The sequence below is a fragment of the Urocampus carinirostris genome, chromosome 4, assembly GCF_059441175.1.
Source record: "Urocampus carinirostris isolate Australia breed hairy pipefish chromosome 4, RoL_Ucar_1.0, whole genome shotgun sequence".
Classification (NCBI taxonomy): domain Eukaryota; kingdom Metazoa; phylum Chordata; class Actinopteri; order Syngnathiformes; family Syngnathidae; genus Urocampus; species Urocampus carinirostris.
This window is the reverse complement of record NC_142352.1, coordinates 28,663,013-28,675,261: the sequence shown is the minus strand read 5'-3', so window position 1 is coordinate 28,675,261 and position 12,249 is coordinate 28,663,013. Positions and strand designations below refer to the sequence as shown.

Here is a 12,249-nt window from a genome sequence, read left to right as displayed (position 1 = left end):
AAATCAAACGTTTGCGTTATTCCGATTTCGAAATCTTCGTTCAGTTTGGAAATTTCGGAATTTCGGTTTGTTAGGCAATATGCATACTCGGCAGCTGATCAGCAGCCTGCATTGAATAACTTCGTGCTTCCGGTTATAAGGTTGTGCATTAGCATACCTGTATAGACGCACAGAAATCACAAGAAAAATGTATAAATGGTTAGAAGTCAAGCCAAAACCTCAGCCCCAGATGAAAGATTCAAAAGAAGCTAACAATATGACGCTACAAAATGTAAACGTACATTAAAAGCATCGTCGTATTGCATTTCAAGTTGTGAAAAATGGGGCAGGCGACTTTTCAGTGTTGTCTGCCCTGGTGTCCGCCAACTTTTCGTCATGAGTTTTAGACACTACATTTATTATGAGCCATTCAGAAATTTAAGCTAGCATTTCTCAGTGGTAAATCAGAATTGGAAGAACTTCCTGTAACTGAAAATGTAAGCCACATACTACCGTCATTTTACCTGTATGGGGTAAAGATTTGTCTCAAAAATATTTATACTCTTATTGTTCAGATCCACAAATATATTAGCGATTTAATCCAGATCTAAAAGTCATATGTCTTGTTAATGCACACGCAAGATATAAAATTTCATATGATTCACTTTAAATTTCTTCTCTTACTGAGAAATTGAAAATTGTATTTAAGAGTGCTTGATTTTGGCCCTGAAAGATCTGTACAAACCCTGTATATTTAGCTTTTCTGCAAAACCATGTACTATTTCCACATACTTTGCATGTTTAGGTAATTGTGTCCGGTAACTTTTTGTGTTACATTAGCTTTGCACATATTTAACTCTGCATAAGGGAAATCCGAATTTCCTTTCGCAAACTTTAACAAATCTCCAGGCTATACAGTAAATGGCTTGCAAGCTGTGGGTTCCCTATCCCTGCTCTAGGCTGAAAATAGCGGACAAAACTTTTATGAGCGGGACTTGTTTGCTCTGGAGTTGTCTGATCCTTTGCTATTAAATCAGCAAAATATTATTTTTCGTACAGATCGTTCTTTTCAAGTTTGATGGCGAGATCGCTTTGAAATGAAATGTTCTGCATTAATTACAATGTGCTCCACATTTCCCAATAGCGGCCTTGGAGCCATGTAAGGCGCTAACCTGCTTATTGGGGGTATTAGGGGTTCAGTGTCTTACCCAAGGACACTTCGACATGTAACATGGACGAGCCGGGATTCGAACTGGGATCCCTTGATCCCAAGACGAGCGCTCTACCTCTTGAGCTACTGCCGCTGGATTACTGTTCCTCAGCCAATCATTGTTTGTGAAAGTGTGACTGCTAGAAGGCACTCAAACCCCAACTAGAAATCTTATTGGCTAAACCTTTTTCCGAGAACTGATGCTGGGGTACAAGCTTTTTTTTTTTTGCGAAGGCCCTGGACAGGAGAACACACACCTCCTCTACTGCACTCTCCGGAGAGGATTACTGCTGAAAGTAAAACCCTTACACACCCTCTTTGACACACAACATCCATGTCCTGTTTTGTGACACTTTGGAATTAAGATGGAAGATGAGACTATTTATGATATATATTAATTCTGAACCTAGCAACAACTAATGGCAGAAATCTTATTGGTTAAATGCTTAAACATGAAAGCACACCTGAAAGCAGCACAATCAGGGAGAAGCAATAAAAGGAAGCTGACAAAATTTGAAAATATTAAGCATTGATGGACAAACCTAGAATTAACATTACATGATGCCGATTTTTTTTAGGTCGGCAGAAAAGGCCTTGCAGGCCCTGATGGCCCACCGCTGCTCAAATTTTAGAATGTATTTCAGGGAAATACTGTATATTATACGCAACACATAATTCTTAAAGTAAATTATTTTACCAAAAAATGCATTTAACTTGTGCTTGCTTCTAAAAAGATTGCATTTCTGAGTTGTTTTTTTTTTTTTTTTTTAATGTAAAGACAGTGTTTTGCTTTTTGCAATCGTGATAAGAAGTGCATACATTATTTACTCGTGACTGCCACCACCAGCCTTAAAGTGTAACTGCTTTCCATGCGCAGTCGAAATGATGTCCTCCGGTCCACGAGACGGCGTGTTGAGTAGGACATCGGTGTAGGGAGTTCCGGCTCTTTTTAGAGAGTTGGCTCTTTTGGCTCCCAAACGGCTCTTCAGGTTGTTCTTGTTATTTTAATCCATGTACTGTATTACCAATTATTATGTAAAATCATGTACAAAACGACTTAAAAAAAGGGAAAACTACATTCAAATAGACAGGTCAAGAAATAAAAGTAGAAAAAAAATGAATAAAAAGGAAAATGTAGTGCTCAAGGAAGAAAAAAGAAGTAAAAAGCCAGGGGTGGGAAACAAAAGGAGAAAAAAAATAAAGAGAGAAAAAAGGGGAAAAATAGCAAAACAGAAGTAAAAAGCTAGAGAAAAAAATAAACAAGGAATACAAAGAGAGAGAGAACAAGAAAAAAGGAAAAGGTTAGGATAATAGAAGCAAAATAAGAAGCAAAAGGGAATAATACTAATAAAAGAAAAAAAGGAGAAATAGAAACAAGTAACACGCTGGGAGGAGGTAGAAAAGTAAGAAAAAGCCTGTGGAAGAAAGGAAGGAAAAATCCAAAGAAAAAAGGCAAGAAAAAGTAAAAAGCTAGGGAGGGAAATAGAGAGGTTAAAGCAAGAAAGGGAAACGTGTCCATTTATTTTGTTAAAATGTCAAGACACTTTGATAATTATAACACATAAAAGCTTTAACATGTAAGTTGGTGAGTGTAAATAGAAATTTTTGTATTTATAGTTATTTAATTACTATTACTAATTACAAGTTTTGAAGGTCTACCTAATGCCCCCATTAAGCAGGTAGGCGCCTTGCATGGCTGCATGGCCGATATTGGTGTGTGAGTGAGTGTGTGAATGGCTAAGTGTGAAGCACATTGTAAAGCTCTTTGGGAGGTTTTCATTGACTTGAAAAGCGCTATACAAATGCAAACCATGTACCATTTAGGAAAAAGAAAAGAACACAAAAATACAGGGAAAAAGAAAAAATACTAGATAAAAGAAGAAAAAAATGAAGGATGGGAGGATAAAAAGAAAGGTATATGTACTTTACCAATAATAATCAAACGTTACGAACAAAACTTATAAAAAAAATAAATAAAAAATCTATTACTGTACTAAATATAAACGTGTTTATTGTACACAGTCTACTGCAAGCTTTTAACTCATTTCAACCTTTTTAACGAAGAAAAGAGGGGGAAGCGTTTCGAAGGAATCTGGCTCTTAATAGTGGGGAGCCGGCACGAAGAGTCTGCTCATAGAGTCGATTCATTCGCCAACGACTCATCACCATTGACAAGCTAAATCTCACAAGAACAACATGGCCGCGTCTCTTGTTCGCTTTGTCCGCGGTGGTCTTTTACGGAGTTCCAACAGTAAGTTCTGTGTAAACAGTGATGTTATCATGGAGGCAAAGCGTCATTATGCAACGTGGGTGTATGTTTGCTATTTGAAAGTGATTCTCCCAACCATCATGAATGTTTGACCTTCGAGCTAGCTAATGCTAGCAAGCCATGTTGAATGGCTCAGAGTGAGCGCTGCTTGTTTACGTCAAATGAGAATTCCACCACTAGAGCAACGTAACCCAAAAAAGGCTTGCAGGTACATATTAAATTGTGCCTGGAGAGTGACTTTCAAAGTAACCCGGTACAGTTATTAATTACCTGTTGATAATGTCATCAGTAACGTAATCTGAATACTATAATACTAAAGTAATGTAACAGAATTAGGATGATCTATTCATTACTCCAATAGCAAATATGCTAATGAAAGAACAAGATAAACAATACAAATAATTCAAGTTAAATGATCAATATAACCTTCAAAAGGTAATAGAGGAAGCCAAGTTTAGGTATTTGCTTGTAGTCCTACAAAAACTGCACACATTTTAAGCACGTATTATTCTTTATCAATCAAAAGTAAAACTCGTTCACATGGCAAGCGATCTATGCTCTATTTTAGTTCACATCAAAAGCCCATTAGGAACCCAATATTGTTTTAAAAGTGTTCACTGTCTCGATTTCCAACAAATAGTTTTTACTTGTTTGAAGTGGGGACGCCAAACCTCTTAAAAATATTCAGATTTACTGTGCTAAGTAAATTATTCCCACAACATAACAATTCAGTGATCAAATAGTGGATTTTAAACAAGGATTAACTGCAAAATCCATCCATTTTCTGCACCGGTTATCCTCAGCAGGGTCGCTGAAGCCCATCCCAGCTATCGTCGGGCAGTGGGCAGGGGGCACCATGAACTGGTTGCCAGATAGTCGCAGGACACACAGAGAAAGACAACTCGCCCATTAACACCTAGGGACAATTTCGACCGGCCAATTATCCTCTTTGGAATGTGAGAAAACCAGAGTGCTTAGTAGAAATCCACGCAGGCTACGCAGGATAACATGCAAACTCCACGCGCAGAGGCTGTGGTAGATGGAATTGAGAACCCTGGACCTCTCTTACCGTGGGGCTGTGTGCTAACCACTCAGCTGCGCCATTCCCCCTGCAAAATACACAAATAATATAGTTACATGTACTAAATGTTCCGGAACGCATCACTAGCAAGAAACTTACAAGCACACGTTGGCAGCCTTACGAAACTGCATTCTTATGCCGATCAACAAAATGAGTGTTACATTGAAGTAGAAATAGTCAATTCATGTTTATTTCTATAGCACTTAATCTCAAAAAGTCTTAAAAGGCTGAAAAGACTGTAATTACACCATCCCCTGATCTACAACCTAGATGAGGGCAAGGAGAAATTCAAAAACCCCTGCAGAAGAAAATAAAAAACCTTTGGGAAGGGGCCGCACATAAGGTAATCCCCATTCCAGGATGACCAAGCTGCAATACTTCGTTGCTCAATTTTCCCCCAAGTTGTGAAAACATGTAGATTTTCTTAATAGAATTGTGATGTGATTCATGTTATTACATTTGCAAGCCAACCACATACTATATACAAAATATGCTATGTACATTGTGTGGATCTATGGACCTTCGTTATAGTTCATAACCTGGCTTATTTTCAACAGATTGATGCCACTGAACATTTGGATTGGCTGGAATACAAAAATGTTCATAAATGTCTAAATTAATACAGTTGAGGTTCACATTCAAATAATGTACACTGGTATGCATTGTGTCATGAAAACAAACATGCCACAAGGGTTAAACAGTTTTGAGATCTTATTTTACCCAAGTGTTCACAGCCCGTTGATTTAGATAGATCGCGTTTATTGTCTGTTTGGTATTGAAACAAAGCTCAACTGATTCACATTATTTACTGGGGCTTCAAATGTGTCTAGTTGCAAGATCTTCGTGTCTACTGCAGCAGAGCAGACTGCAAAGTTCTACCAATGAGACAAAACGTAAGTACGACCCGACGACATTGCTTTTAACTCATTCAACGCCAGACCTTTCAAATGGCAAGAGCTGTCGCCCGCCAAATTTAGTTCTGTAGCTAAATAGACATAGGACATATTTAAAAAAAGCTTGAACCTTCGTCTTTTATCACTGTTTTGTAAACCACAGTTCAATATTGCTTCATTGTTTCTTAAAAGTACGTGTTTCCAAGAAAACTGATAAAAACGCCCTTTTGTGAAAGGATGCATTTCAAGCAGAACTTTCACTTGGGTGCTTTTGTTTTGCATTTGTGATACCTCCGATACCTAAACAATGCTTTTCATAAACCCCAAGGGCACTTTGCTTGCAAAATAATATTTTATTGCAAGAACACCAAACTTATGCATGAACAATCCATGAACTTTACAAGAACCTTCAGCACGATTTTGGTCTACTAGGTGATCACGTTCCTGTGGGTGTGCACAGAACGTCATCGCCCTCTGACCAGACAAAAGATCAGTAGAAGCAATACCTGTCTGTACTTCTCCATATTTTTGTGACTATCACCATACTGTTTCACTACACCCAACGTCATATGGGGCCCACTACACATTCTCATTTGCTGAAAAAAGGAAGCAACATTGGGAAGTGGGGCTTCCTCGACGTGTTGGGCAAAGATTTGATTAAAGCTACTCTTGCCATCTAACAGTAATTTATTATTCTGAAATCATTCCCAGATGCTTCATATGAGCAGCGACAAACCCTTTACGCTAGTTTTATAGAATAAAACAAGAAAAACCTATTTTTAACCTTTTGGCAGTAGGGGACAATGCTCCTGAAAACATTTATACACTATGGCATTGACTGAGCACTTTCACTGAACTGAAACCCGTAGCTGGCTTGCGAGCCGTATGCTCAAGACAATAACGATTGATAATGTTTTACAATTTTATATTAAATTGAACATTCAGTTATAGGGTTGTTGGTGTTCGGGGGGTGGGACTAATATCCACTTCAAAATAGGAGGACATTGTGTGTGTGTTTTACGAGCATCTTGCCGCATCTTCTCCACAGCCACCGTGCGGCCAAAAGATGCAGTCACCCACAACCGGCTTGCAGCGTTTGGCGAGTATGTGGCTGAGATGTTGCCCAAATACGTTCAGCAGGTTCAGGTATGTTCAATGCAATATGAGTGCATCCTGATTTATGATGATTGGCTTGAGAATAGGGCTGCAAGTAACAACTATTTTAATAGTCTACTAGTCACCGACTAATGAAAATACAAGATGAATAATCAGATAATTATTATTTCTCTATGGAGCGAGAAGTTGATTTAATTATGTGGAAAATGATAAACACAAGGAAATGGGTACACTGACAAATATATATTTAATTGAGCATACTGTTGATTCGTACAAAAACTAAATAAAAGGGCAACCAATTAGGCGCAGTGCCCGTTCAATAGATACCTAAACCGATAAAGAAACCTCTCCATACTTAAGGGGTGGGCAAATAAATAATGCATTTAAATCAAGTTAAAATTGTTTTATCTTCGCAAACCAGGAAGAGGCACATTAGCAGCAGTACAGAAGAGATCTATTATGTGTATTTTGTAAATTACATTCAATGGTCAACCGCAAAGTCTATAACAATAGAACTAACGCGTCTCAATAGTTTGAAATCAAACGGTTTTTACCGTTTTAACAACTGATGTTTGTTCTTCAGACTGCATGCATTTATTTTCAATTAACATTGTCGAGCACAGTCTGGCATAACACTCGAGCTTCCTTTTATAGCAAAATACACACGAGTAAAATGTACAATGCATGTCATCAAAACGCCATTGGCTTGAATCTTACCGAGGCAGGTCAGACTCTGTTTCTTTCAACGTCCATCCATCATCTGCACCGCTTTTCCTCAGTAGGGTCACGGGCGTGCTGGAGCCAATCCCAGCTATCTTCGGGAAGTGGGCAGGGGAGACACCCTGAACTGGTTGCCAGCCAGTCGCACAGCACACAGGGACAGACAATTGACTCTCATTCACACCTAAGGACAATTTGAACCAGCCATTTAACCTGAAATGCATGTGTTTGGAACGTGGGAAGAAACCGGAGTGCCCAGAGGAAACGCACGCAAGCACAGGGAGAACATGCAAACTCCACACAGGAGGTTCGATCTCATGACCTCAGAACTGTGCCGCACACGCGCTAACCGCCATGCTGCCCACTCTCGGACGTGATCTTTACAATTTTGTTGCATCACAGAGCTAACACTATATACGCAAGGTCTGCTTTGCAAACTTTGCAGGTAGTCTTTTTACCGGCTGTATCCGGGCTAAAATGCTTCCAAAATGTTGAAGTTTCGGTACGTGTACTTAATGTTGTCGCCATCATTTCAGTATGTTACCGCTCAAGACAGAGACTTCCGCATTCCCGACACACAGTAGAAATTAGATGTCATGTTAGATGTCTCACTCTGTTGGAAAAGCGTGTCCTGCATCAATAGTTGCCAATGGAATTCATTGTCTACCGTTTCCATGATTGTTTTTTAAACGTCGCGGCCCTACTTAAGAATATACCGAACTATCACATGAACACCAAAAGTAACACTTTTTGTTGTTATTTGAAAAATGTGCGTTTTTAGGTGACGTGTTATAATGAACTCGAGGTGATGATCCATCCGGAAGGCGTGATCCCCGTGCTGACCTTTCTGAGGGATCACACCAACGCTCAGTTCAGAAACTTGATCGACCTCACGAGCGTTGACATTCCTACGCGGCAAAACCGCTTCGAGGTACAGCAGTCGATACATATTTTACGACATTTTACCCTACGGGAAAATCGGTAACGAGCCGACGTCTTTATTTGCAATTTGCCGATAAGCCGTTGACCTAAACCGCAACGAGTTCCTTTTCTGTGTTTTTCTTTTCAGATCGTGTATAACTTGCTCTCACTACGTTACAACTCGCGCATTCGGATTAAGACCTACACGGATGAACTGACGCCGTTGGACTCTGCTGTTCCCGTACACATGGCGGCCAACTGGTACGAGAGAGAGGTGAGTCATAAAACGACACCGATCGATGCGGCTGCTTCATCGAGCTTCTCGATGCTAAAGCGACTGTGATCATTTGTGCTTTTGTCATTAAGGTTTGGGACATGTATGGTGTGTTTTTTGCTAACCATCCGGACCTGCGACGCATCCTGACCGATTATGGCTTCGAGGGTCATCCTTTAAGGAAAGATTTTCCTCTCTCAGGTTATGTTGAGGTATGCAATCTCTCTTTATTTTTAATTATCTGCTTACGATGTAATACGGGTGAATATTTTTGTTTGAAGTACAAATCTTAGAATGAAAAAATATTTGATTGGCAGGTAATTGTGTCAAGCTATGTGTTATGTCTAAAAGATCTGAATTTTGCAAGAGGATGCTGTACTAAAGATTACGTACCTAATAGGTTGAATACTTTGTCAACAAAGTAATCACAGAAAGGCCATTAATTGGTAATACAGAATTACAAACGTTTTTTTTTGTAATCTGTATTTGTCAGTCTTTTCTCGTTATTTAACTATTCCAGTGCCACAAGTTTCCTTCAAATTGGAAGTGCCATCCAATTTTTGCCATTTTGACTCACCTTTGAAGGCCTACAGAATATTTACTCTGTAGCTATATAGGCGTAGGACACATCAAAATAAAGCCTGAACCCTTATCTTTCACTTGAAAGAAAAGTTACCATTGTTTTGTAAACAACAGTTGAACATTGCTAAGTTTCTTGGAATTACTAGTTTCCCAGAAAACTTCTAAGAAAAACGTCTCTTTGTGAAAGGGTGCACTTTAAGCAGAACTGTCACTGGTGCTTTTTTTGTTCATTTGTGATAGCTCCAATTGTCAAGGTTAAAACTTGAGATTGTATTAGGATGAAGAAAAGAACACACTCTGAGTCGGAGATTTGGTTTTGTATTGTATTGTATTTTTTTATTCAGACAGTATAAACCATAAACATGATATCTACAAGGAAATCATTTGACAAGCGAACCTCTCGACGTGACACGTCGCCTTCGATCGGCGCCGCGTTTTTAGACCCAACTCCTGTGTTGGGAGACATTAGGTGACAAACCCCCCAATTCCAACCCTTAATGCCGAGTACCAATGTTGTAAGTCTTAGGTATGACTCTGCCGAGGCTTGAACCAGCGACCTCCCAGTCTCAGAGCGGGCGCCCTACCATCTAGGCTACCGAGCTGGTTTGATAGCCCTTCTATCAGAGGTGTGTTTTTCCAGGATCTGATCAGGAAGGAAAAATATGCCCCGCCCTTAGCAGGAGGCATATTTATTGGCAAACACAAGAATGAAACACCACATATAATTAGTTTAGACCATAATCACGTGTTTAAATGCAGTGTATAATGTTGTTCGCTAAATGGCGTGCGAGTATAATAAATGAGCAATAAGGATAGTGAAACTTTGCAACACAATGCCTCTCTGTAAATGTAGGAGGTAAGCTCTCGAGCAGACTTGGAATGTGGGGAGACAAGCTCTCGAGCGGGCTCCCCGGCACTAAAAACGTAGGCCATCTTGATTAATAGTTAGCAGACCCCAAGAAGATACAATTGTTGCAAGAATACAAACAGCACCTGGATATAATCATTGGCTTCTTTAAGCCACTTTTGAGGATAAGCTAGCATGAGCAGTATCCTGGGGAACTGCTTATGGCCTTTCAAGTTTTAGCTTTATAATAAGAGACACCTAGTTGGTGTCTCGGAACGTATTCTTTTGAAGGTGCATGCCTCCGAACATAACTCAAATTCGTAAAACCACACACTTAGAGTGTAACATAGATTGTAAAAAAACACACTTGTTGAGTATGCTATAAAAATACATAAAAGTATAAGAGTATAAAAAAATATAACAGTATAAACGGCACATTTAAAGCATAATTTCCTTTACACCAATATCTAAACAAAGCTTTCCATAAGCACAAGGACACTTTGCTTGCAAAATAACATTTTATTGCAGGATCACTGAACTGTTGCATGAACAATGTGTGAACTTTGCAAGACAATTTAGGCCCCAATGTTTTCAGTGACATGATCACATGATTCGGGTCGTCATGTTGATCGCGGAGGTGCGCAAAACGTCATGTTTCTCCGTTCTGACAATTATGAAGGCACTGCGCCATTGAACCGTTAATGGCCTGTACCTATATCATCGCTTTTATATCTACACTGCGCTTACTCAGCATATGGTCTGGTACCTACACACTGCCATATGATGAATGCGGTGGATACAGCATTAGTTGGCATTGGTTTGTAAGGCATTGTCCTATGAAGCATCATTGCCCCCTATGGGTCATGCCTAAAAGGATGGGTGCATGCTTAACTTAAACAGGGCACTATAGAATGCATATTAGTGCAAGAATTATGTATCTTTTTTGGGCCTTGCAAAAAAAAAAAACATGGTGAATTGGGTCATGGGAAGAACTTCCTGAAACTAAAAACGTAAACTCCATATTACCGTCATTTTACCCAACACCCATATGACGAGATAAATACTTTCACACATATTGTTCAATTCCCAAAATCTATTCGTGATTTTCTCAGGATCTAAAAATCAAATGTCTAGAATCTAGACTCTAGATAAATGCACGCATAACATTAAAAATTGCATGTGTAAATTGCTGATATGCTCTGCAAAATACGTGATTTACACAGGATTTCTTCTATTAATGGTACTGTAGTCGTTGGAAAATTGTCTTTGAAAGTCTTTAAAAAGTGCTTGAATATGGCCACGTTAAAGGTGCCCGAACTCAAACTTGCAAAAACACCCGTTTACAGCAGGGGTTGGATACAAATTGTGGTGATACAAATTTCCAACGTATTAATCGAAGGTGACTTACCTGCCAGGTGCGCTACGACGACGAACTGAAGCGCGTGGTGGCCGAACCGGTGGAGCTGGCGCAAGAGTTTCGGAAGTTTGACTTGAACACACCGTGGGAGGTGTTCCCTGCTCATCGAGAGGCCAAAGAAGCTCCGCCCACACTGGAAGCGGGAGCTGAGGCGGCTGACAAGAAGTGACAATTTCCTTACCCTTAAGTGCAGTGGTCGGCAGCTGTTTCCGTAGCACGGACAATTTTCTCGAGGCCCACCCCACCAGTAACATCGTTAAGGAACCTAAGTGCACTGTTTTGTTGTGCTGCCATGTTGTAGAATATTGTAATGCAACATTGTGAAAATGAATTCAGCCATAAAAAACTCTTGTTCAACGATTAACCAATCACGTGCGCCTTCAAGATAAAGAAGGCGGTAAAACCTAAAAAATGATGTGATGATGAGAGAGACCCAAATTATTATTTTTTTTTAAATCATCAATGCTGCTCTCATAGCCGTAATCCAGGCTTGAATCCCGTTGCATCCAATGTTTAGCAGCGCGTGTCTGTTGCTAAACTTTTGCCAAAATACTATAAATTAACTCCACATGAGCACACGAATTGAGGTTAACACTGATTAAAAAAGATTGCGTGTGTACACGAATAAACATGCTATAAGGAGGGACAACTTAATGCAACTTTTTTTCTTTTGGTGGGGGCCAGTACCAAACGACAGGCAGCCCGGTACTGCCTTGCAGCCCTGTGGTTGCCGACCACTGGTTTAGTGTATGCAAGAAATTTCTAACTGGGTTTGTAACTCATGTCAAGCGCTCAGAAATATTTATGTAAATAAAAGTGCTGTTAGAGGGGAAAAAAACCTGTGTTTTTTTTTTTTTTTTTTTTTGCACACTATGTGATGAAATCTGGTGAAGGTAGTCTTTATATCGAAATTGTTGTTGTAGACATTCCCTGTCTTGCC

General features: G+C 39.6%; 1 protein-coding gene across 1 annotated transcript; it reads left to right on the top strand.

Annotated features, from left to right (window-relative positions):
• The first annotated feature begins 3,306 nt into the window (after nucleotides 1-3,306).
• On the top strand, nucleotides 3,307-12,164 carry ndufs3 (NADH:ubiquinone oxidoreductase core subunit S3). Its single transcript, XM_088334034.1, has 7 exons — nucleotides 3,307-3,440; nucleotides 5,370-5,432; nucleotides 6,481-6,578; nucleotides 8,050-8,199; nucleotides 8,338-8,463; nucleotides 8,556-8,675; nucleotides 11,308-12,164. The coding sequence occupies exons 1-7, from the start codon at nucleotides 3,386-3,388 to the stop codon at nucleotides 11,476-11,478; spliced, it is 783 nt and encodes a 260-aa protein (XP_088190160.1). The 5' UTR covers nucleotides 3,307-3,385; the 3' UTR covers nucleotides 11,479-12,164.
• Nucleotides 12,165-12,249: the final 85 nt, after the last annotated feature.